Source organism: Rhyacophila brunnea, unplaced genomic scaffold (assembly GCF_057557595.1).
Source record: "Rhyacophila brunnea isolate RB1 unplaced genomic scaffold, BYU_Rbru_1.0 scaffold_8, whole genome shotgun sequence".
Lineage (NCBI taxonomy): Eukaryota > Metazoa > Arthropoda > Insecta > Trichoptera > Rhyacophilidae > Rhyacophila > Rhyacophila brunnea.
Genome location: NW_028233350.1, coordinates 15,807,572 through 15,833,942, shown reverse-complemented (window position 1 = coordinate 15,833,942; position 26,371 = coordinate 15,807,572). Strand labels below are relative to the sequence as shown.

Below are 26,371 nucleotides of genomic sequence, written 5' to 3'. Positions count from 1 at the left end.
AATCCACTGCTGGATGAAGGCATTTTTAAGCTGATTCCACATCTTTAGGTCTTATAAATTCCTATTCTTATCAGATATAATATGTATTGCTTCATTATTTATCAACATTTGTCTCGATATGAATGTCCCGCACCGGGAAACTATATTTATAAGGTTAATTTTTAAAACAAAATATGATTTTTAAAATAATATTCTATGGCTCCAAGCATTTATTTTTTATAGACAATGAAACAAAATGTCTAAATTTATTTTTTATGCTGCTAACCTTTTTCTATTATGTAAATGGGACCCGAAAGAGATTAATATTCGCGTTTATTGGATCGCTATTTATGAGAATCACGATTGAGATGTATAATTATTTATCATATTTAAATGCACATACCTACACATATATTGTATTAAAATTAAAATGACAGTGGTAGCAATCGGTGATCGGTGATATCGGTGATAGCAGCCTGAAATGATGTCAGATGATATTGAGAAGACCAGACTCCAGAATAGACTACGCACATGACTCCAAATTTGTATTGGCAGTGACGACATGCAGATCGTATAACTGACAAATCAGATAAATTATCAATTGTCTGACGTGAATGAAAATCCATCCCGAAGGGAAAACTATGGCACACTTTACAATTATTATAATAAAATCCAACACCAAGTCACTATGACGAAAAGCTGACTGTAAGACCTAGCGAGACAGACTGGCGAGAGCCAGCTGGCTCAGCTAGTAGTAACATTATTTGACCATTGATAACCTATTTTGTTTTTGAATTACTTTGAAATTCGAATGCTAAACCATGAATAATTGCACATACTGGGAAAATTACTTGCGGCAGAAATTTTCACACGTCGGATAGTAATTTTAAGCGCAGGCATTAAATTCAGACTTAAAAACTCTATTCTTGCTCTTAAATAAATCAATACAATGGATATTATTTACCTAGCACGAAAATAGAAACAGAAAACTATAATACGAATCTATTTAATCGATGAAAAACATAGATTAAGAAATCGCATAATATTGTGTATATTTACAGTCCGCACGTTTGCATCACGGGGTTATTTTGTGACGAATGTACAGCCTTAAGCAATTTAGGAAATAGTTTTCTCGAAAAGAATAATAGGCCGTCCATGGACTGAAACCGTATGCGGTTTAGAACCGTGTGCCATACTAAGCTTATCTTTTCTGTTCATGGAAATATATTTTCACAAACTATATTATAAGCATCTGATCGTATCCGTTTATACCATACACTTACACTTACAAATTTAGTGAAAACATATTTTCATGAACAAAAATCATTAATTTAGTATGGCACACGGATCTAAATCGCATATGGTTTCAGTCCATGGATGGCCTCTAAGACAGTGTATAAAAGCGTAAATGCAGCCTGGAAAAATTCCGTCTTCCGAAGAAATTATCTTTGTATACACCTTTTAAAATTAATAGGTAAATAAATTGATCGCATGTTTACTGGTGTATGACACGATGGGTTATGTGTATAGATTATTGAAGGTCGTGTTCAATACAAGCCGCGACCCGCACAGCTGGGCGATGAAAAATGCACGGCCGTGTTGTGCGGTTACAAGTGCAGTGAAACAACGGAGCGTGCATGTCTCATCAATTATTACGCAGTTTCTACGAAATCACTTTGGCTAACGACATCCACATGTCAAAGATTTCATGACTCCTGTGTGCGGACTATTGAATATTGATAGAGGAACTGTGCACCAGTTCGCCCCGTGGCCGTGAATAAATATTTCCCTCAATTATTAATTACATAACAATAATTAGTTATTACATTATACACTACTGTGTTAAAGGTTAAAACAAGCACTTGACAGCTGCAATGCGTTTGGTAATAACGCATTCACTGTCACTATGAATCCACCACTAGGACAATAACATCAAAAACACCCTAAAATTATAAATACACTGATATGCCCCTACCACACCTTATAATTTATGTAATATAATTTGAAATTTTCCAAAGAATGAAAATTGAAATGCGCATGGGACTTTATTTGAAAGTCGATGACAGATCAACGACACAAATGAAAATAGCGGTGCAGGCATTCGCATTATGCACGTCGTACACCAGTGGCGAAAGGTGGAGGTAGGCTATTAAGATTCGACATAAATAGTGCACATTAAACTTTGTCACTCATTCGTATTATTGAAATGAGACTACAATTTACAGATGGTGTTAGTTTTTAAAAATCATTAAACCTTGTCTAAACCAAACCATAATAGTTTTGGTATGTTATGAGCGATTCGAAAAAATATTGCGCAATTCATTCTTATTTGTTTTCGTTGAATTAAGAATAATTATTTCACATGCTGTTGGTTAGTTTTTTTTTAAATTCAAGCCCTGCCTAACCAAACCATAGTAGATAAAAAATATTGTTCTATCTATAAAACATCAAAATTATGTATGGTTTAATGGCATAATTTTAGATATTTTATAGATAAGACGATTATTTTTTGATTTATATTATCTATTATGGCGTGGTTTCGAAGTGTTTAATTGAATTTAAAAAAAAAACTAACCAAGACCATCTGTAAATTGTAGACTTAGTTCAATGACAACTATTAAACAAAATTCCGGCAGCAAATCGTCTCTCATTATTTGCCTCATCTGTCAAAAAAGTGAGATTATTTATCACTCGGCAGTGTTGCCATATTTAAAATAATTCCAGTGTTGCAAAGTGTCAAAATATACTATTTTCATTGGATGAAAGGAAATTAGGACGAAAATTTAATAATAAAGTAAAACATCCGGAGCAGTGGAGCACTACAAATTTTCGGTGATCCGGCTCCGCTCCTGCTTCGGGTAAAATCCCATGCTCCAGTGCTCCGTGTTCCTGCTCAGAGCTCCGCTCCAACACTCTGCTTGGATGGACTTTCCGTTCAATTTTATATTAATTATACAAATAGACAAAGTCTTGTCAGACAATGGTCGCATGCAAAATAATGAGTAAGATGAGATCCCAGAATCGTATTTACATAATTGTTGACGAAAAACGTATTTGTATTTGCATCCACGCTGACTTTAGCTATGGTTTTCAATCACGAGTTTTCCAGTACAACGGTGCAAGAACACAATAGATTTGGCAAACGACTAACAACCATTATTAGTGAAAAAGCTTTTAATATCACCTGCATTCTGTAGTGGTCAATACGATCCGTTTATGAGCAAACATGGTTAAAAAATATATTTAAAAAAAAAAATATACCTTTTCTTGAAATCCAGCGGCTACCTGTCGCGGCTTCAGGTTCGACTCCCCGTCCAAATTGCACGTGTCCAGGAAGCAGACTCCGCTTGGATCCGAAGACCTGAGAAGTACCATGTCAGCGGGGATCACTTCGTTGTTGGAGAGGTGGACCAGATCACCCACCCTCACATCCTTCCATAGCACCTTTTTGTATCTGTCCACCGAACTGTGGGCAAAAGAAAAATAAATTATTTTTACAGAGAAATTTTATCCAAGAATACAGTTTTACATAACATATTGTTGAAACGGTTCAGAGACGTAGATAACAACTACCTACAAATGATTCTCATAATCAGCGTGAGTTTGAGGGTAGAATCTTGCGAAAGATTATTGACACTATCTGCGAGGATGGCATCTGGCGACGTCACTTCAATCATGAGCTTTATAAGCTCTTCGATGAGCCTGCCGTCGTGAGATTTATCAAAACCCGACGTCTGTGATGGGCCAGCCACGTGACAACAATAAGCATCGACACAATGCCTCCATGCCCAGAAGGGAAACGGAATGCAGGAAAACTACGACAACTTCGGTGTCTTGATGGCTACGTCCTACAGAGAAGAGTTGCGAGCTATATGAGTGATCGACTCGAGAAGAAGAGCGGAGGCCCAGGAAGAGTGGAGGTGGTAAATGTTCACCCAATCATGGCTCTCTGAGGTTTTGCCTGCGATGAATCTCAGGGCCTTTATTTCTATAAAGCCTTTGCAAGAATTCTATGAAAAAAAATATAATATAAAGAAGGAAAGAAATAGACTATTCTTTGTTTTCCACATTATTCCTTATAAAGAATAATGCAAATTGATGATTTTATTATCTTGATTAAAGTCTACGAGAGGTTAACATGCTGATGACAGGTGTTATACATTATACATGTATGGCTTTTAATACGATGTAAAGCCGCAATTATCCTTAATGACATTTAAAAAAAATCAACATAACATAACATTTCATGTAATAATTAATTAATGACATATTATTATATTGTGTTAAATTAGTTTTGTGACTGTATTTTTTTCAGCAAAATATCGGATTAAAAAATAATGATAATTTGTGAAAACTTCTTTCTGTCCTACCTGTCGGTTGTGTTTGAATCATCGCAAAAACTGACCGTGTAATCGCCTCTGTGATTCAAATTCACACAAATAATAATCCGGATTCGTCTTAGGTGTCAGATATAGAAAGTAATACTGGCAAAGACGATTCAATTTATAAAAAACAAAAAAAAATCAAAGAGAAAAGTGTCAAAATCGCACGTCTTTGACAGCTCGACTCGTGTTGCGATTGTCAACTGTCAGAAATATGTACGGTCTAGTAGTAGTCAATATTTCAATGGTACTCGTAATATAATATATTGGATATAATATGAGTAATTAAACCATTCATTGCGGTGCCAAAAAAATAAGTAAACATTGAGACTGCGTGTTATAATATTTAGTGCTTTCTAATCAAAATATTTTTTATATCTATCTCACAGACGAAGGAAGATAAATAAACTCATCATTGTGGAGATACTTTTTTAAACATCAAATTATATTTCTTTTTTAACATACCTATTAAATTAAGTTATAGCACTTCAGATACTAGGAAAAAATGGAAAATATTTAATAAATATTGAAAACATCAAATAATAATTGTTTTGTAGAAATCCATGGTCGTTAAACACTACTTATTATTTTGCCGATCTTTAAAGACAATAAACTTACTTTATTGGTATTAATTAAATTAGACTATGTCATACGTCGAATACTGACAACTGCTCTCGGTTTATGCATTGACGCTCATTTAATATTGGTGCATTATACACTATTGCACATCTATAATGCGTGGTTCATTTTCGTAGGACAGTCACACATTCAAAACCCTGCATCAAAATTTCCTGTATTGGTATAAATATAGCCTATCAGAATTATATTTATTATCTGTTCTGTGTGAAATACCTAACGGGTGTGGAGTACCTAATAGGCAACCAATCTCGAGTATGAAAGAATATGGGGTAAACTTAAACACGTGTCAAGAATACGTCATTCAAAGCTTGTCCTCAAAGGTGTAGCCACTGACGCTCATTCAATATTGGGTTGCAACACATACTATTGCACGTCTGTTAATTTTCGTAGGACACTCGCACATTCAAAACCCTGCGTCAAAATGTAGTGTATCGGGGTATAGCCTATCTGAATTATATTTACTAGTCTGTTCTGTGGAAGCCACTTTTGAAAATAACTTACGGGCGACTCTATTACATACATCTACCTATTACACAATTGTAATCGTGTATTTTTTTTTCATTCCGCAAAGTGGTGGCTCGCGTTCTGGTAAGGAATCTGTTGCTTTGTTTACATAAATTATTTATCTTAACAATGTGTATTGGTTTTAGCTGTCTACGTCAAAATGTAGTGGATCGGGGTATAGCCTATCCGTATTATATTTATTAATAACTGTTCTGTGGTTTGCCTAAAATACTAAGTACATGATATTATACAAAACAATTTTTAATTAATACGAGAACCAGTGAGTATTGGAATGCAGCGATCGGATAACAATTAATGTTGAAAGTAGATCCATATGTATGAATAATTGCAACAAAATAATATGACCTCATCAGATAAAGAGCCATTTTTCATTATAAACACGTAATGCATAAAGTAAAAGTGGTTTTCTTCATACATAATAAGAAAACAGTCAGCAGTGTTCCACTTTTGAATATGGAAAAACTGACAAATAATAACGTTCGTTCATGAATATGTCGTGAAACGTGATAAAATAATAATATACATTCTGTATGTACCTACCTATATACATAGTATATTATACTACATCGGAAACATGCAAGGGTAAAAATCTAGAACATTCGAAATTTAAATAATACTCTTTGGTCTGTTGTTTTCCATAGTGAGCATAATACAATATATTCCATATTTGAATTTGGACTGACGTTCGACGCTCAAATCTGCTGACCGTGTTTTCAATAATACACAGGGTATGTAATATCATTGAGTTGTATTGAAATGACTTACATTCCATTTTTGAAAATTATATTTTTAGCACAAAAAAAACTAATGACTTCAACAGACGAATGGGAAAATTGTTTTTTTTTTTCATACGTACCTATATAATATGTAATATGTGCTGTATGTACCTACATACTTAAAACCATTTGAATATCAGTAAATAAAAACCGCACGTATCGAAGTAACAATCTTCAATCAGACGGCAATTTTAGGTGATTGATAAGCTAATAAAAAATACAAGTGTAACCCAACTGAATTAAAACAAGAACGGTGAAAACGCAAACCGTCATATTCAGTCACGTAATTTTCCTTTTGCATGTAGAGATGACCACATGCAGCGTGTTCGGAAAAATAAAACTGTAGTGTTTATATTGGTAGGTATCAAATTCATTTTGTACAATAGTATCCACATTCTAGAAGTCAATTAAGTATATTGTTTTTATATACATGAAAAGGGTACCTTTTGCTATCCTTAATAGATAATAATATAAAATTAGAATTATTATATCATTATCGAAATATTATGTTACAGATCTGTAATAGGTACATAGACTATTAATACACAAGACGGCAGATTCTTATAACCTATGCAATGAATGAAAGGTAAATATAAAATCGTAGGTACAGGGGAATGACTGTTCACCACTCGCTCGATCCATTGGCTCCAAACACAATTTGAAAACAACTTTTTAATTTAACCGATAAGCGGATATTTGAACTTATGGATTTTAAGCAGATTTCAGTCCACTACTCCACTGCGGGCCCACCCACGAATTTAATGAACGAACTCTTGCAGAATTTCGGATAAGGCGACAGCAAGCAAATCAATTAATCGCAAAAGCAGCATTGTTAATCATAATTCCTTTTGCGACAACATACCTATGCAAAACAGCATTTTCATCACTACTGGTAATAAAAAATAAATACAGGTCGTGTCTTTTAACGGATTCTTTGGAGCAAACCCTGCGAATTAGCATTTCAAACATTGTACCGGATATTGATTTATTATGTAAAATTATGCAATCACACCCCTCTCATTACATTGTTTTTGAAGGCTACAGCTGTAATAATTTGAAGTTAATTTTTGTTTTTTATTTTTAATTTTTGCTTCACAAGCAAGTAAACAAAATGTTCTATTATTTTTAATAAAAATGTGCCTATAATAATAATTAATGGTAATTAAAGACCTGTTGGTCAATAAAGACTAAAATTTTTGGGAGGCTTGATTTTTTTTCTGATTTCGGGGGCCGTGGTACGAAAAAGTTTGAGAATCACTGGTAATCACTTTAAACAGTTGAACAACAACAACACAAATAATTGGGAATTCAGTAGATTTAGATTTTGCCATCGTTATTCTCGCTTTAATGTTCGGCTAGTATCCACACCATGATCAATTAATTAGCAAAGTGGCACAAATATGATGATTTTACTTTTTTATACGGCGCATTATTTCCGATGTACAAAACGTACAAAATGCATGTTGCAAGCGTGTGTATCAAAGTATAACGCATTAAGTCCAACGTAACAGTCGGAGAATGGACTTAATCCATTTATGGCGTAATGAATAGGCGTTTCGGGACAATCAAAGCCATTACTGCACTGCATCTGTAATAAGACCGCGCGGATTAGACGGCCGCTACTGTGGCGGTTCATAATAGAGTGTATAATATAATGTTATGTCGTTCTGTCAATTGGGTGCAATTTGTATGTGGGGCAAACGTTAGATAGTTGGTGAGATACCTATCAAATGTGTTTTGCTGACGACAGGTGAATGATAGATTAAAAAATATGCAAACAGAAAAGACTAAGTCGTACTTACTCTAAAAAAGAGACAAAGACTACTAGATTGATTCTGTTACTTATTTTGTAAGTTAATTCGTATACTTACATAATATAATGATGGTCCATTTCAAGTAGGTAAAAAAATGTAGTATAATTAATGTGCAAGGGTAAAAAATAATTCTGTGGTTTTGGCAAATAATTCTACTAGTGATAGTATGAAGCTTGCTACAAAATTATCTGTTTACAAACAGCGCACGCACGTTACAAATTAACCTAAGTAAACAAAATCCGCTTAGTTTCATAGGGATTATTTCAACATCTTAGAATTATACCAGCATTTGAAAATGGAATGTTATTAAAATCTTTTGATACAAGCAGAATAAAATAAATTGTTCTAAATTTAAAAAAATGCACTGTTTCTTTCGTTCTTAATTTCAAACAATATCCAATCCAACAATGATTAGTTTGATCGATCGCGCAGTCGATAACTAGGTAGGTACTCAGTAATTTTGACTAGTTTATCGTAAAAAAATTAATCACACATCCAGCCATCTCGGGTAAATTTGAGGTAAATTATCCTCTCTCGATCTCTATGGAAACTATAATATATGAAAAATATTATTCTGTCTATATGTTATGTAGGTATATGTACGAAAGTAATGAAATTATGATTTACTAAGAAATATAGACTTATCTTTAAACAACTTTCTATTGAGAATCGTTATGTTATGGATGTAAATAAATAATAAAAAAAACGTTAGGTGAATATTAGATCTGTGCAACAAAGTTGACCAAACAATATTAAATAATTAAGATCTGACGTCACACAGCTACGCGTTTACTGCATTATAAAACTATATCCATGATTATATATGTACATTTGTTCACAAATATGTAAGTAGGTACGAGGGTGGGTCAATAAGTCCTTAGAAAAGCCGACAGGTGGCGCGACTAGTACTGTAAGCGGTTTGTTTTCATGCAGCGGCACTACCGATTCAGTATGCTGCGAAGTTTCAATCAGATTGGTCGGGTTGTTGTGTGTTTCTCGTACATTTAAAAAAAAATTTGCTTGTGGAAAATGGAAAAATGGAAAATGGAGAAGATTGAGTTTAGAGCTGTTATTAAACATTTTAATATAAAGGGGTTAACAGCAAAGGAAATAAAAAATGAGTTGGATTTAGTTCACGGCATATCTGCTCCTTCACTTGCAACTATTTATAACTGGTTAAATGAATTTAAACGTGGTCGTACATCAACAAAGAATGAACTACGCTCAGGACGTCCTGTAGAGGTGACTACACCAGAAATGATCAATAAAATCCACGATATGGTGTTAAGTGACAGAAGATTAAAGTTGAGTGAGATAATTGAGGTTACAGGGATCTCAAAAGGTAGCGTCATTTCTATTTTACATGACAAATTGGGCATGAAAAAAATTTCTGCAAGATGGGTGCCGCGTTTGCTCACAGTCGACAATAAACGCAATAGGGTGGTGGCCTCTAAAGCCCTGTTGTCGCTCATGCAACGCAATCCGGATGAATTTTTTCGTCGCTTTGTGACTGTAGATGAAACATGGATACACCACTATACTCCCGAGACGAAAGAACAGTCAAAGCAGTGGATTGCGAAAGGCGAACCATGTCCAAAGAAGGCGAAAACCGTAAAATCAGCTGGTAAGGTTATGGCCACTGTATTTTGGGATGCACGTGGAATTATTTTCGTTGACTATTTGGAAAAAGGAAAAACAATAACAGGGGATTATTATGCATTTTTATTGGACCAGCTAAAAAACAAAATTGAAGAAAAACGGCCTCATTTAAACAGGAAAAAAATCCTCTTTCATCAGGACAATGCCCGTGTTCGCACATGTTTACGATCAATGGCTAAAATTGAAGAATTGAAGTTTGAATTGGTCGACCACCCACCGTATTCGCCAGATTTAGCCCCCAGTGACTTTTTTCTTTTCCCAAACTTAAAAAAATGTCTAAGTGGACAACGTTTTTTTTCAAATGAAGAAGTCATCGATCGGACAAATGCTTATTTTGAGGACCTTCCGAAAACTTATTTTTCTGACGGTTTAAAAAAAATTGAGAAACGTCTAACCAAGTGTGGTTATGTTGAGAAATAAAAAAAAAAATACAAAAATAAAAACTGTTTTAATGCTTTTTTCTAAGGAATTATTGACCCACCCTCGTAGTTACTCAGAGGCGTCCCGTGGGGGTAAACAGGTCATACATCGCTAAGGGGCGGCAAATGAAAGAGCGAATGAGATCACTACACTGTTGAAAGCAGTGGATGTTTTCCACAAAGCGGAGATGCGTTCACTTTTTTAGAAACTACCGACACCTCAGTTTAAAAAATCATAAAGGGGCCTCCAAACTACCTAAAATCACCGCTTTTTGAGAGTAGATTTCGTATAAACTCTCTTATCATCATTATTATTATGACATGTATATTGCTAATAATTTTGCACATACTTCTGAAGACTAAAAATGAAGTTCTGCATAAAAGCAGCACGTGCCTAGGGACGTAACTGTAGTGTAAGATACTTATGATAAGTTTACAAAAAAAATAATATTCGACAAGTATGCAAAAAGTGGTGCTGAAAATAAATAATAATTATCCAAAAAATCAGCACAAAAAGTGAAAAATATGGCGCTACATAATTATTATTGATCAACGCTCACGCTTCTTTGACAAACTTATGTTAATGATAATGTGAAGGAAAAGTTGCTATGACATATCCCATATTTGGCAACAACTGCACAATACACCGTCAGTATATTGTATTTATTATAATGCAGAATGTTGAAAACGTGACATTACAATAATTGCAACGTCATTTTTACGTGATAGCTCTCCCCATTCGAATTAGGTTAATAGTTAAAACCGTACAATTAAATATATACAATTTCTAGTTTTATAAGCAACATTATTAGTACTTATTACAGTAGTGACATGGTATTATTATTATTTTGTTGGGTTGGTATAACATAAACACATCCCGTTTATCGTACGAATATTTTTATGTTGTCGTCTACACCCTGCCGCCATACGAGTGAAATGATTTTGAAAAGTTTTATATACAATGATTTGTCAGCATACTTTTTCGAAGAAAATAAATGCTATCATAGAGCTTGTCCAAATGACACGTGTCTCGCCGCGAGTGCATATGAACAGCTCAATGAGGTCACCTGCACCTCGACTCGACCGCATGCGAGAAGTGATACGCAGCGATTACATGTGGACGGCTCAATGAGGTCACATGTACCTGGAATGCGCGCGAGTTTTTACGCGCGAATCAAATCGATCCACCTGGACAAGGCCATAGGGACGAAAAAATAAATACAGATCAGTGACCCTAAATTTAGGAGAACAAAACTCTATGATATTGTGATTAGAGTTGGGTTTCGGGAATTCTCGAGAAATTTTCGAGATTTCCCATCCCGAATCTCGAGAATTGAAATTTATAACATTTCGGGAAATCCCGGATCTCGAGAATCTTTTCTCGGATTCGGGATTTCTTTATTATCAAATATCAATTGAAAAAAAAACGATTTTCCATATGAAAAAAGTGGACAGAAAACACAAAACGTTCAAGGACTGATCGGGGTATTTAACACAATCAAACCAACGTCGACTCAAAATGAGCGCAATTTTTGCAACATCAGGGAATTTTATGTCTCAAAAGCGTACGTGATTGTCAGGCGCAGCGATTGACAGTCTGTGTTTTTTTTTTAAATTCCATTTTAATAAGCTATGTTTTGAATTATTTTTGTTTTCCTACTTCTATTTTGTTTGTCTTCTTACATAAATAAATAATAAATAAATATTTTTGTGGAGTTTGTCTGTTTTTGATTTGATTGATTTTAGGATTTTTACAGGTTTTTTTTAAATTTCCCGATTTCTCGAGAATTCTTTTCTGGAAATCCCGAATCTCGAGATTTCAAAATTTCATCATTTCGGGAAATCCCGAATCTCGAGATTGAGATTTTCTCGCGAAATACCCAACTCTAATTGTAATCTCCTCACCTTTAATCTCACCGTGCCTCAACTGAAGTATAGCCTTAATTCTTAATACCATAGAAGAAATTTGACTCTTTTTGGGATGCTGTTGTTTTTCATATCTTGGTGACACTGACTCACAGCATTCTTGGATATCTTAATTCGTCCATTTGTATAGACTAGGTATACAGTATAGACGACTGTATTTTGTTGATCGAAAACAGATTGTTTACTTCCGATATCAGTTTTTATGTACAAAAAAGTGTGTTATAAATATAAATTTACCTTGAACTATTGAAAACTACAAACAAATTTAATGTTATCGCCCGTGAGCTTAATGTTTCAAAATTAATTACTTTACTGACTAAAACACAATATTTTGATAGAAGGATATGTTTTTTGTGACATGAACATATTTTATATTAATTTATGGAAAGAATGTTGCCAGCATTAGAGAATATAATGGTGAGTGTAAATCGATTTAAACAACATACCTGATTGCAGTAAGATATCGATGGGCGTATTTTTGAATATGACTCTATTATCTAGATACGAGGGTGGGTCAATAAGTCCTTAGAAAAGCCGACAGGTGGCGCGACTAGTACTGCAAGCGGTTTGTTTTCATGCGGCGGCACTACCGATTCAGTATGCTGCGAAGTTTCAATCAGATTGGTCGGGTTGTTGTGTGTTTCTCGTACATTTAAAAAAAAATTTGCTTGTGGAAAATGGAAAAATGGAAAATGGAGAAAATTGAGGTTAGAGCTGTTATTAAACATTTTAATATAAAAGGGTTAACAGCAAAGAAAATAAAAATGAGTTGGATTTAGTTCACGGCATATCTGCTCCTTCACTTGCAACTATTTATAACTGGTTAAATGAATTTAAACGTGGTCGTACATCAACAAAGGATGAAACACGCTCAGGACGTCCTGTAGAGGTGACTACACCAGAAATGATCAATAAAATCCACGATATGGTGGTAAGTGACCGAAGATTAAAGTTGAGTGAGATAATTGAGGTTACAGAGATCTCAAAAGGTAGCGTCATTTCTATTTTACATGACAAATTGGGCATGAAACATATTTCTGCAAGATGGGTGCCGCGTTTGCTCACAGTCGACAATAAACGCAATAGGGTGGTGGCCTCTAAAGCCCTGTTGTCGCTCATGCAACGCAATCCGGATGAATTTTTTCGTCGCTTTGTGACTGTAGATGAAACATGGATACACCACTATACTCCCGAGACGAAAGAACAGTCAAAGCAGTGGATTGCGAAGGCAAACCATGTCCAAAGAAGGCGAAAACCGTAAAATCAGCTGGTAAGGTTATGGCTACTGTATTTTGGGATGCACGTGAAATTATTTTCGTTGACTATTTGGAAAAAGGAAAAACAATAACAGGGGATTATTATGCATCTTTATTGGACCAGCTAAAAAACGAAATTGAAGAAAAACGGCCTCATTTAAACAGGAAAAAAATCCTCTTTCATCAGGACAATGCCCGTGTTCACACATGTTTACGATCAATGGCGAAAATTGAAGAATTGAAGTTCGAATTGGTCGACCACCCACCGTATTCGCCAGATTTTGCCCCCAGTGACTTTTTCCTTTTCCCAAACTTAAAAAAATGGCTAAGTGGACAACGTTTTTTTTCAAATGAAGAAGTCATCGATCGGACAAATGCTTATTTTGAGGACCTTCCGAAAACTTATTTTTCTGACGGTTTAAAAAATATTGAGAAACGTCTAACCAAGTGTATTGAGCTCCAAGGAGATTATGTTGAGAAATAAAAAAAAATACAAAAATAAAAACTGTTTTAATGCTTTTTTCTAAGGAATTATTGACCCACCCTCGTACCTTTCCTACAACTTTATTTTAGAGCACGTCTTGAAGAAATTTCTCCGATGTCTTTATTTTAAGACATTTATTTATAACCATTATCATTTCGATAATTCGTGAAATGATTATTTTCCGACTGCCTTTCTACAAGGCATGCTCGCTTTTCACTCTCTTGACTTTCGTAGGTCACTTCTGCTCTTAATAAAATTTTGCCTGCTACCTCGAGGGGTGGTTTGCAATCATGGCGTCCTAAAGAATTTGAATTTATATGAGCCTGCCAATTACCTGCATGGACGAAGCCATGACCTATTCTAGGTCAAAACCCTTTCCTTGTGTCAAGCTTATTAGGCACCATTAGCGAGGGGTTCAAGACTAGTCAATGCGCTCCCAAAAGACAATCATGTTCAGTGAATTCAGTGGTGTGCTGTGTATTTTGCTTTTAAAATATTATTTTATTGCATAACATTGTATTTTTTATTCTTCTCTCTTGTGAGGGTGTAATATTAGCTATACGTACAAGTATGTATGTTTATATAACTTGATCAAAACCAGCTTTTTGTCAAATCTCATGTTGTGAACGTTCTGGAGTCTAAGTAGGTATGTAGGTATGTCTAGAATGTTTTGTTTAATAAATAAATAAATAATATATGCCTAAAAGTCCTTAAACCCACCTCTCACGATAGAAAATCTTTTCAGACTTATGTTTATGTAAGTGGAAACATTCTTAAATATTTAATTAATTAAATAAATATTATATAATATTACATACTATGTAGCCACTTAATCCACACAATTGAATAACGTCAAGACCTTGTTACGTCCGCTTTGAAGGTTAAAAGGACATTTTCAACAATAAATAAAAATATTAAAAGAGACAACACATTAATAAAATTAACAATGACCGAATTAAATCTCTGATATAATATTACGATAGAACCTGCGAAGTGAACGGATTGTCCTTGGAGAGAGCACATTTCGTTAGGTATGTATATAAATAGATTGGATTCTGTATGATAACTGGGACTGAAATTATAAACCAGGGACTAGTAAGTTGTAATTACCTATCCTATCTTTTCGGTCCTACTGTATAGTATAGTATCCGCGCCTCCTGTTTGTATAAACAGGAGGCGCGGATATTCACAGAAACAACGCTCGGATAACATGAAGCTTTCGAAATATGTGCGTACAATAAAGACAAAGTTATGAATGTCGATGATGAAAAATACCGAAGAAATAACCAAAGAAATAAATACTAGGATGTTGGCGTATTTTTACTATATCATGGCATCCCGAAAGATATCCTCTTTTACATCTCATCATTTAAGAGAGGAATGGAAGCCAAATGTACCAACTCAAGAATCTCAAAGACCGACTTCAGTTCAGCACTTAACCCCTATCTAGAGCAGCGACAGATAGGAAAAAGATAGTCGAAATCATTGTCGGCACAGATAAAATAACAATTTTATCCAAATTTCTGTCAATTTCTAACGATTTTTACATTCATAATTTCCACCACATCTACTAAATTTTAATTCGGAATTTTACCAGCTATCACTTTCTCACATCCCCCCATAGCATTAACTAAAAATATTCCACATCCACTTAAATGTAGTTTATAATGTGAACAAACGTTTTCCATTCAATTTTAATATGAGAAGAATTTACCTCTTGAGTGTTTGTTTTTTATATGACCAAGTAATCACTAAATCCATACAAAATAATAACGTTATTACAGATTTATATTTCAAAACTCATTTATTTCGCTTAGAACTGGCAGGGTGGTATAATAAATACTCTGTAAAAACGTGTGACAACCATTTAAAATTTTATACGTGACATTTTAAAAGCCATGACACTAAAACGCTTAACACTTCAACACCTTTGACAAAGAAAAAGTGCTTAGTTTGCCTAATATCTACATACAAGTAAATCGGGTTAACTACGATACATAGAGGTACCTACCTACATAATGTTTCAATATCTTATTAGTAATACTTACATTTTAATAATTTACACAGTTACGATTGATTGATTCAACACCACGGCCCAAAGTAGGACTTGGACATCACTGAAACGTCTTCAGTCGCAAGTTCCCTGCTGCAACTGCATGAACCTCGGGGATTCAGTGCATCTTTTCAAGGCCTACCCAACGGAGTCGTCCCATTTTTAAATGGGAATGATAATAGTGATCAATATATACTGCAAATAATTCTTGGTGGTTGCACTTTCTTCGCGACGTAGTATCTTCACATAATTCAAACCAACCTTATTTTAAAAAATGTGCAGTTGTTTATAGATCCTTTTCGATAAACTCCAGCTTTTCGATCCATACGTCATTGTAAGCCTGATGACTGATGAGAATTTTATAATTCTTTTAGGGTATACAATAAAAGATATCTATTACTTACCGATAATTTACTTTAATGATTTGTTAAACTTAACATTAAAACATAAATAAATATCAACTAATATTGACGATCCTGTTATAATACAAATAAATACCGACGTTTTAATATAAAAAATAGGCATAACTTAAATCCGATTAAAAGTAAGTAGGTACCTATACCTATTCCATTATATAAATAATATTTTATATCACTATTAATAATTATTTTTAAAATAAAACGTATGCACTGAATTAGAAATTAATTACCTACCTTTTAAAAATGAACCAAATAATTTGGAAGGGTGCATAACTAATAAAAGTTAAAAAAAAAAAAAATGTACTCGATGTAGGTACATAATAATTTTGGTTGCCCAAACCTTTACAATTTGAAAGGAAGCTATTTGGAATTCGGTAGGAATTTCGGATGACTTCTGCAATGACTGAGGCTATTCTAACGTATTCAGGCGGTTAATTATGTAAACAAGTTAACCATATGAACTGTCAAAAAGTGCCATCTTTTAACAGCCCCTCTCTTGGCTGTATTAACTTTTGAGCAAGACAGAGTACGTCAATTTTACATATTGAGAATTAAGATGCAAGATCTGACTGTTTTTAAATATGATTACGTCACGGCCGCCGTCTTAATTTATAGTTCCCGGCGAGCTGTCAAATATCGAGTGGCTAGTAGCAGCTACTAGTAACATATTTGTTTTACTGCATTTGTGCTGCTATCGTAATGACATGACTAATAAAACTGTAGGTTATTTTGATATGTCTGATGTGTCAATACAAAATTCTTGGGTTCGGGCGTTTCCGCCAACACGATCACACCCGAATTTGACAGACATGTCTACCAACCTAAACTTTCGCCGTATTACGAATTTACCAATTATTGTAGATAGCTATCGATAACCACTTTGCGTATAGAATGCCTTCCGTGTTAACTTGGACCAATGACAATAACGGAAATATGCTAGTGATAACTTTTGAGAATAACTGCGCTAAAAATTATGAATGTAAACTTAATCCATATTAAATAATATTTCGTTATATACCTACCAAAGTTAAAAATACCCAAAGTAAAGAAATAATTTTATAATATTAATCGTGTTATTAATTATACTACCTATTATGGCTAATTGGCCAATCGCTGTAATGCCATAATACTTAAATAAATAATAAACATTTTCATATTTTTATCATAGGTATATTTATTTTATAATACCAATTGAAAATAAGCGATAAATGAAACTTGCCTAGGTGTAGGTAGATTATAGGCTGTATACTAATACTACTGCTCAGCTGGAGTGTTCACATTGATAAATAGAACAAAAATTATTATCAGGTAAATTGCAGAATCAACGACACATTATAAAAAAAATGTCAATTTAATTTACACTACAACTAGGGCCAACAAAAAAGTATTAATACGAGGGTGGGTCAATAATTCCTTAGAAAAAAGCATTAAAACAGTTTTTATTTTTGTATTTTTTTTTTATTTCTCAACATAATCTCCTTGGAGCTCAATACACTTGGTTAGACGTTTCTCAAATTTTTTTTAAACCGTCAGAAAAATAAGTTTTCGGAAGGTCCTCAAAATAAGCATTTGTCCGATCGATGACTTCTTCATTTGAAAAAAAACGTTGTCCACTTAGCCATTTTTTTAAGTTTGGGAAAAGGAAAAAGTCACTGGGGGCTAAATCTGGCGAATACGGTGGGTGGTCGACCAATTCGAACTTCAATTCTTCAATTTTAGCCATTGATCGTAAACATGTGTGAACACGGGCATTGTCCTGATGAAAGAGGATTTTTTTCCTGTTTAAATGAGGCCGTTTTTCTTCAATTTTGTTTTTTAGCTGGTCCAATAAAGATGCATAATAGTCCCCTGTTATTGTTTTTCCTTTTTCCAAATAGTCAACGAAAATAATTTCACGTGCATCCCAAAATACAGTAGCCATAACCTTACCAGCTGATTTTACGGTTTTCGCCTTCTTTGGACATGGTTTGCCTTCGCAATCCACTGCTTTGACTGTTCTTTCGTTTCGGGAGTATAGTGGTGTATCCATGTTTCATCTACAGTCACAAAGCGACGAAAAAATTCATCCGGATTGCGTTGCATGAGCGACAACAGGGCTTTAGAGGCCACCACCCTATTGCGTTTATTGTCGACTGTGAGCAAACGCGGCACCCATCTTGCAGAAATATTTTTCATGCCCAATTTGTCATGTAAAATAGAAATGACGCTACCTTTTGAGATCCCTGTAACCTCAATTATCTCACTCAACTTTAATCTTCGGTCACTTAACACCATATCGTGGATTTTATTGATCATTTCTGGTGTAGTCACCTCTACAGGACGTCCTGAGCGTGGTTCATCCTTTGTTGATGTACGACCACGTTTAAATTCATTTAACCAGTTATAAATAGTTGCAAGTGAAGGAGCAGATATGCCGTGAACTAAATCCAACTCATTTTTTATTTCCTTTGCTGTTAACCCTTTTATATTAAAATGTTTAATAACAACTCTAAACTCAATTTTCTCCATTTTCCATTTTTCCATTTTCCACAAGCAAATTTTTTTTTTAAATGTACGAGAAACACACAACAACCCGACCAATCTGATTGAAACTTCGCAGCATACTGAATCGGTAGTGCCGCTGCATGAAAACAAACCGCTTACAGTACTAGTCGCGCCACCTGTCGGCTTTTCTAAGGACTTATTGACCCACCCTCGTACCTTTTCTTACATAATGAAGAAGAAGAATTCATTCTAAAATAAAGAATTACGAACGGATGAATCTGTAAAACAGTAGGTACATATTGAGACTCGGGCAAAAACAGGTGTCGCGTACATTCGACGCTTGCATTCTGACGGTGCATCTTTACCAGGTAACTCAGAAATAATGGGAACTGAAATATCCAACGGGTAAGGCGATAGCAGGTTACCGACTTAAGTAAGGAAGAATCCGGGTTAAACTTACACACGTGTCAACAATGCGTTGTACGTCGAATACTGAAAACTGCTCTCGGTTTATGCATTTACGCTCATTTAATGTTGGAGTATTACACACACTATTGCAAGTGCATAATGCGTGCTTCATTTTCGTAGGACACTGACACATTCAAAAACCCTGCATCAATATGCGGCGTATCGAATATAGCCTATCGGTATTCTATTTATTATCTGTTCTGTGATCTTTACAGTAGGAAATCGTGACACCTTACGAAGGCTCTGAGAGCAACCGTATACCGAGCTTCGAGAATAGATGTTTGCGATGGATACTGGGTGTGCGGTGTAGGAGTACCGATGAGATAAGAGAAGCGTGAAAGGCGACGTTAGACCTGGCTTCGCCACGTACTGCAGATTTCAGAAGAGAACCTCAACAGTGCTTGCCTGTTCTTCAAGCCTACCGGATTCTTATAGATCCTATCTATAGAATGTAAGTATACGGCGGAGCTACGATATGTTGGTATGACCTGGAATTATGCAAGAAGACTGGCAGGTATGCTTGGAGGTGCCGTATGGTGTTCAAATGTTCCAGCTAAGAAGAATACATTTTGAAAACAATTAAACACACACAAGACACTACGATTTACAATACATTTTTTTAAAATAACATCGTTTTATTAAATTATTTTGATATATTTTCAGAACAGTGTGTACTTACTAGAAGTTGAAAATAAATTGAAATGAGCTTATTTTAGCAATACCTACTCTAAATCAAGTGGCGCTTAAAATACAGAGCGGACGAAAACGTGGCTGTTTTATTACTATTATTATAATAACGTTCAATGAAAGATGGTCTATTTCGGGTTATTGAAAAATATTCTATTTCTGACGAACTTTGGTCTGCCTGGTGAACAACGTATCACTCACTTTGTTAAAATTCAATTCCTGTCCAAGAGAAACTCAGGCTAATATAGACCGCCACAGAGTGCAGGTTACCTTGATATGTATTCCCTCAAACCATTTATTCTATGCTCTTCATTCAAACACACGTTGAAAATAAACAATATTTTATTTTGCCAGATGCGGGATTCGAATCGGTGCCATACGACTTCAGAGATGGATAAGGTATGCAGGTAAATCATATAGAAAGTTTAGTGTACCTATATTATGAAGGTACTGTAAGTTTCCGTAGTGGGGTAGTGAACATAATGATTGCCTAATCTGTGAGTCGCAGATCAATATCACATAAATTGTTATTCGTGTAGGTGTTCTGGATCCAAACAAACTTCGCTTAGGTGCGAAATGATTTTAGGTTCCCAGTGTACCTACAGCCGTGGATATAGGTACAGGCCCGCCTTCCATGATGCTTAAAATGTGTCTAAAAGAAAATATGTGTGCTCACTCTACTATCCCGATACGGAGCCGCACGGGACTGATGTAACAAAAATGCAACGTGGAAATTAAAGAAAGAATTTAGAGGGAAGAGAAAAGGTTTGGACTGTCTCAGTGACATTAAGTGCCCTCTGTGTCCGCATACTGAATATCAAGATTTGAATTCGATGATGATTCTACAGATGAATCCAGATTTCTCCATACCACACTGCAAATTTCTCAAATGCCTCAAAGTGGGCCTCGGTTGATAAGTCTGCGTCAATGGATGAAGCATCTGGAAAATAAAATGACACTCACTTTTTGTCGGCTCTGCCGAATAGTTCGTTTCGAACGGGTTCGCTCAAATGAACATTGACACTAGAAACACTGTTCTAACGCCATTACAATAAAGGTCATATTGCTATAAATTCCTGATGCGTGATATCGCATAATGGAAATTGCGTGACGTCTACCTATACATGTGCGAATGTCGCTATGCGCGAATTGACTTGCTAGCTACTGTATTGAGTGCGTTGTCCATTAATAATGTCATTGGTCTGCGTGGTCAATTGGGCACGTGTGTGGACGGAATCTGGCAACAGCTCTGCCCGTTGATAACTTATATAAAATGGTAATCTAAATTATATACACACATACAATCAGTTAAACTGAAAAACAAAATTCGCTATAGCGGTATGCACTCTTTTCGGATGCCAGTGGAAACAATGTTGGTAAAACAGAAAACTTCGATTATCATTTCCACATGAATGCACTTTCATTTAATGTTCTACTTTTTCTTGTTAAATAATATAATTTTTAAATTTTTATAATACAAATCATTAGTAATTAAAGCGGTACCTATTGGGAATCAAATATTGACATAATATGATACGAGGGTGGGTCAATAATTCCTTAGAAAAAAGCATTAAAACAGGTTTTATTTTTGTATTTTTTTTTTATTTCTCAACATAATTTCCTTGGAGCTCAATACACTTGGTTAGACGTTTCTCAATTTTTTTTAAACCGTCAGACAAATAAATTTTCGGAAGGTCCTCAAAATAAGCATTTGTCCGATCGATGACTTCTTCATTTGAAAAAAACGTTGTCCACTTAGCCATTTTTTTAAGTTTGGGAAAAGGAAAAAGTCACTGGGGGCTAAATCTGGCGAATACGGTGGGTGGTCGACCAATTCGAACTTCAATTCTTCAATTTTAGCCATTGATCGTAAACATGTGTGAACACGGGCATTGTCCTGATGAAAGAGGATTTTTTTCCTGTTTAAATGAGGCCGTTTTTCTTCAATTTTGTTTTTTAGCTGGTCCAATAAAGATGCATAATAATCCCCTGTTATTGTTTTTTCTTTTTCCAAATAGTCAACGAAAATAATTTCACGTGCATCCCAAAATACAGTAGCCATAACCTTACCAGCTGATTTTACGGTTTTCGCCTTCTTTGGACATGGTTTGCCTTCGCAATCCACTGCTTTGACTGTTCTTTCGTCTCGGGAGTATAGTGGTGTATCCATGTTTCATCTAAAGTCACAATGCGACGAAAAAATTCATCCGGATTGCGTTTCATGAGCGACAACAGGGCTTTAGAGGCCACCACCCTACTGCGTTTATTGTCGACTGTGAGCAAACGCGGCACCCATCTTGCAGAAATATTTTTCATGCCCAATTTGTCATGTAAAATAGAAATGACGCTACCTTTTGAGATCCCTGTAACCTCAATTATCTCACTCAACTTTAATCTTCGGTCACTTAACACCATATCGTGGATTTTATTGATCATTTCTGGTGTAGTCACCTCTACAGGACGTCCTGAGCGTGGTTCATCCTTTGTTGATGTACGACCACGTTTAAATTCATTTAACCAGTTATAAATAGTTGCAAGTGAAGGAGCAGATATGCCGTGAACTAAATCCAACTCATTTTTTATTTCCTTTGCTGTTAACCCTTTTATATTAAAATGTTTAATAACAACTCTAAACTCAATTTTCTCCATTTTCCATTTTCCACAAGCAAATTTTTTTTTTAAATGTACGAGAAACACACAACAACCCGATCAATCTGATTGAAACTTCACAGCATACTGAATCGGTAGTGCCGCTGCATGAAAACAAACCGCTTGCAGTACTAGTCGCGCCACCTGTCGGCTTTTCTAAGGACTTATTGACCCACCCTCGTACCTACTCCACTAGCGGTAACACATCAATATTGTTATTTTTTTATAATATGAAGTACGTACTAATAACTAAATTATCTGATGAAAAATTAATACACAACAATTATCGTAAAACACCATGAAATTATGACGGTTAGTATCAGAAAGCGAACGGGTAACAATGAAAGCTAACAAGGTGAACTATTCACTTCAGGCCAGTGATGGGACAAAAACCACTCCACTATCAACGTCTACCAACAATCTACATTATTATGCTAATGCTAAGTAATGAAAGAATTCTCACCAAAAATAAATATAAATATCCAAATGGAAACAATGAAATTTTAATATTTAAAAGCCATTGTAATGTATAAATATAAATAAATGTAAAATAAATAACGTGTGTCAGTTAACATCAAGTCTGTGGATACATGTAAAGTGTACGTAAAACATTTCACCGTGGCACAGTTCGCCGTGAGCTTTCTTATCGGAAAGATACCTATATACTATACGGTCTCCAATTTTACATTCAATATGAATATAAATTCAATTTTCATAGCTGATTTTGGCAAAATTCATGAATTATTCAAGAATGAAAACTTAGCCTAACCTAACAAACAATCCAGTATATCGGCTATTTTTAAAAATTGTTTGCTGCTGTCTTCCTGTAGGTAAAGTATAAACCGACAAGAACCGTGTTTTATTTAGACATTAATTGTATGTCAGTGCTATTTATACGATCCAAAGAGGTTGGACTATCTTTAATATACGGCCATATATTTCCGATACAACATGTCACGGAGAAGTGTGACACGGCGAACTGCATACGTCCAAGTTTCCGGATACGCAAGTCTGTAAGTACTATATCATACATGAAAACGGTGATCCACATAGCGAAACAGATGATTATGCATACAATAATATGGAGAAAGGCACCAATCCAAACATTGTATATATTCTGATAAACATATTGATTATCTTTTACCGAAAAAAAACTCTCGACCTAGTTTATACAGATAAAAAAAACTTTTCGGAGAGAGACCTAAAACACAGTCTCGACCATATTTCGGCAGGAAAATTTCAAGGGAGAAAAACATTAATTAACAAATGCCTTAATTTTCAGGGAATTGTACCTGGTATCATTCCAATGGCAACACAGTGCGAAAGGAAAGATCACTCATCACTGTTTTAATGGATAGTTTTCTTGCTGCATGTAGCCGTTAAGGCTATACTTCATCTGAGGCATGGTCTAAAAAGATCGTGACTAGACGATGCACGGATTGTGCAAATGACGCGAGCCGAACGAAATATAATTTGTCATAAAAATTCAACATGCGTCCTTTTAATGTTATGTTTATTGTTATATTCGTAATAATAATAGTATATTCATTGACATGTTTTCTTTTTCAAGTACATGCGGAACGTTTTTAAGTCATCTTTACACGATTTAAGAATATATTCATCCGACTCCATCACAAAAGAAATTGACGTGCGAACAGGTCTACTATCCCTCTCCGAATGGCAACGCGCCTCAACGCGGCCGAAATTACGTTCCACATAGAAGTGTTGAAAATTATATGCCGTTTCACTTATGTACGCTCTTGATATGCAAAGGATATGAATATAATATAAGAATAAATATGAGTTTTCGTATTATATTGATAGAAAATTCATTACATTTGTTTTAAATTTTAATTTAAATGTAACTATATTTTTTCTTGTAGCTACGTTTACCTCAAATAAGTAGAACACTATAGGTATTATAATATTTCGTTATGAATTTGGTCTCACATTCCTTAACAAAAACATGACGAAAACCATTCCATCGCTGTTCCAAAGTTTCAAAATCATTTTGATTAGTCTCAGTAAATCATTCGTTGTCTAGATATAGACGGCCGGTTAATTAATTAATAGACAATCTTAAATGAATAAATCATTCTCAACGCATTGAACTTTGTTCGTTCATTACATAGACGCATACAACAACGACTTGTTTAAAAATGGAATGTTTTCAACGATTCTAAATCAAAAAGGATTTAATAATTTATTTATTTTTTACTGCCAACATCGATTTCTCATTAAAAAAAACAAAAATCTGTTAATACAACCTCCACTCTGTGGATACCTATACGATTTTCTTAGGATCGGAATTGGGAGGGGAAAAAATCACAACGACCGATTTATAGTACTAGGTATACTGCCCTGCTAAGTAAAAAGACAGTATTTTTGGTTTTAGTGAAATGAGAACTCAAGTTTTAAACCTCAAATCCTAATTTATTATTGTCACAAGGCCAGCAGTTACGGGTCATGAGACGGCCGTGATTGCGAATAACATTTATTTAGTTAGCTCGAGTGACATGAAGAAAGCGGTCGCGTGCAGGATTGTTATAGCTTAGCCGTCGTTAACCACAGAGTGACTCAAAACGCATATGTTTGACCTTCGTTGCGCTAAATCTGATACGGTTTGAGCGAACGTCGCGTGTATCATCAATCCTGATATGTTCATCATCATTCATCCCAAAACCAAGTGACATTTTGAACCGTCCGATTACTAGTGAGTGAGTGCGTGAACATCAAACCGGCTCCAGCGCGCGTCATCCCTCTCAACATAAAAGGTCAGTGTCTGGCATCCTGTGGAAAAACCTCCCCCTGGATCCGTAATCCACCGGTATCTTCAAATTACGGTCCACTGCTATAAGCGCCACTAAAATATTTTGTAAAATATCCGAACCTGGCTGAAAATTTCGGTTCTCGAAAGGGAAAAAATGAAAAACATCTTGAATGGTTACAAAACAAATATTATACCGGAATACATTTTATATAATCGTGTAAGTTATATTTAACATGATATTCTAGAATACCCGTCGCACGAATATCAAACCAAGGTAAACTTTCAAAATGTTTAATATATCACGTCATGAACACCTTAATATTTTTAGTCTATTGTGGAAAAGGTGGCAACTTTTTTCGCAGGCTATTGAAAATTCTCGCGTTACCCTCCCGTTAAAAACCGTGCAAAATACAACACATACTTAACAAAAGGTATAATTCAGAAATGGGAAACATTTGGGAAATATCAATTATTTACAGTTTACAAATATGTGATACATTTTAGGTACAGCCCATGGTATTGTATTGAGTCGTTAATTTTTTACGACGATATAAATGCATAAATAACACACAATGGGGGCTATAACTACATAAATATCGGTCATAAATATAGGTATGCAAACGTATAAAGATACAATCTATATTTCTATACGTAAATCACAAACAATAAAAACATGTTTGCGTGGATAGCGTTTTACGTATTTTTCATGCGACGCGTTATGAGCATCTAGCGTTCTCACGTGCTGGGTTCAAAGTTTGAATTGACCGCCAAAACTGAGATTTTATCAACCATCCAAGCGGTTTTATTGCACTATATTGACTATATTGTAGTCAATATAGTGCACATATAGTTATTGTACACATATAGTTTTCTATTATAAAACTTGATATGACAATATCTATTAAAAAATCAAAAGTCCACGTGATTAAAAGATGTTATGTTCCCGTGGGGAGAATCAATTTGCAGCTCTGCTATGAATGTA

At 34.9% G+C, this 26,371-nt stretch overlaps 1 protein-coding gene across 1 annotated transcript in view; it reads right to left on the bottom strand.

The window, feature by feature from the left end:
- The window catches only part of LOC147063960 (phospholipid-transporting ATPase VD), a 314,315-nt gene that overhangs the window by 42,692 nt on the left and 245,252 nt on the right, over positions 1–26,371 (bottom strand). The window contains exon 3 of the mRNA XM_085959028.1: positions 3,241–3,445. Coding sequence (XP_085815154.1) covers positions 3,241–3,445 — 205 coding nt within the window. The remainder of the gene's footprint in view (positions 1–3,240; positions 3,446–26,371) is intronic.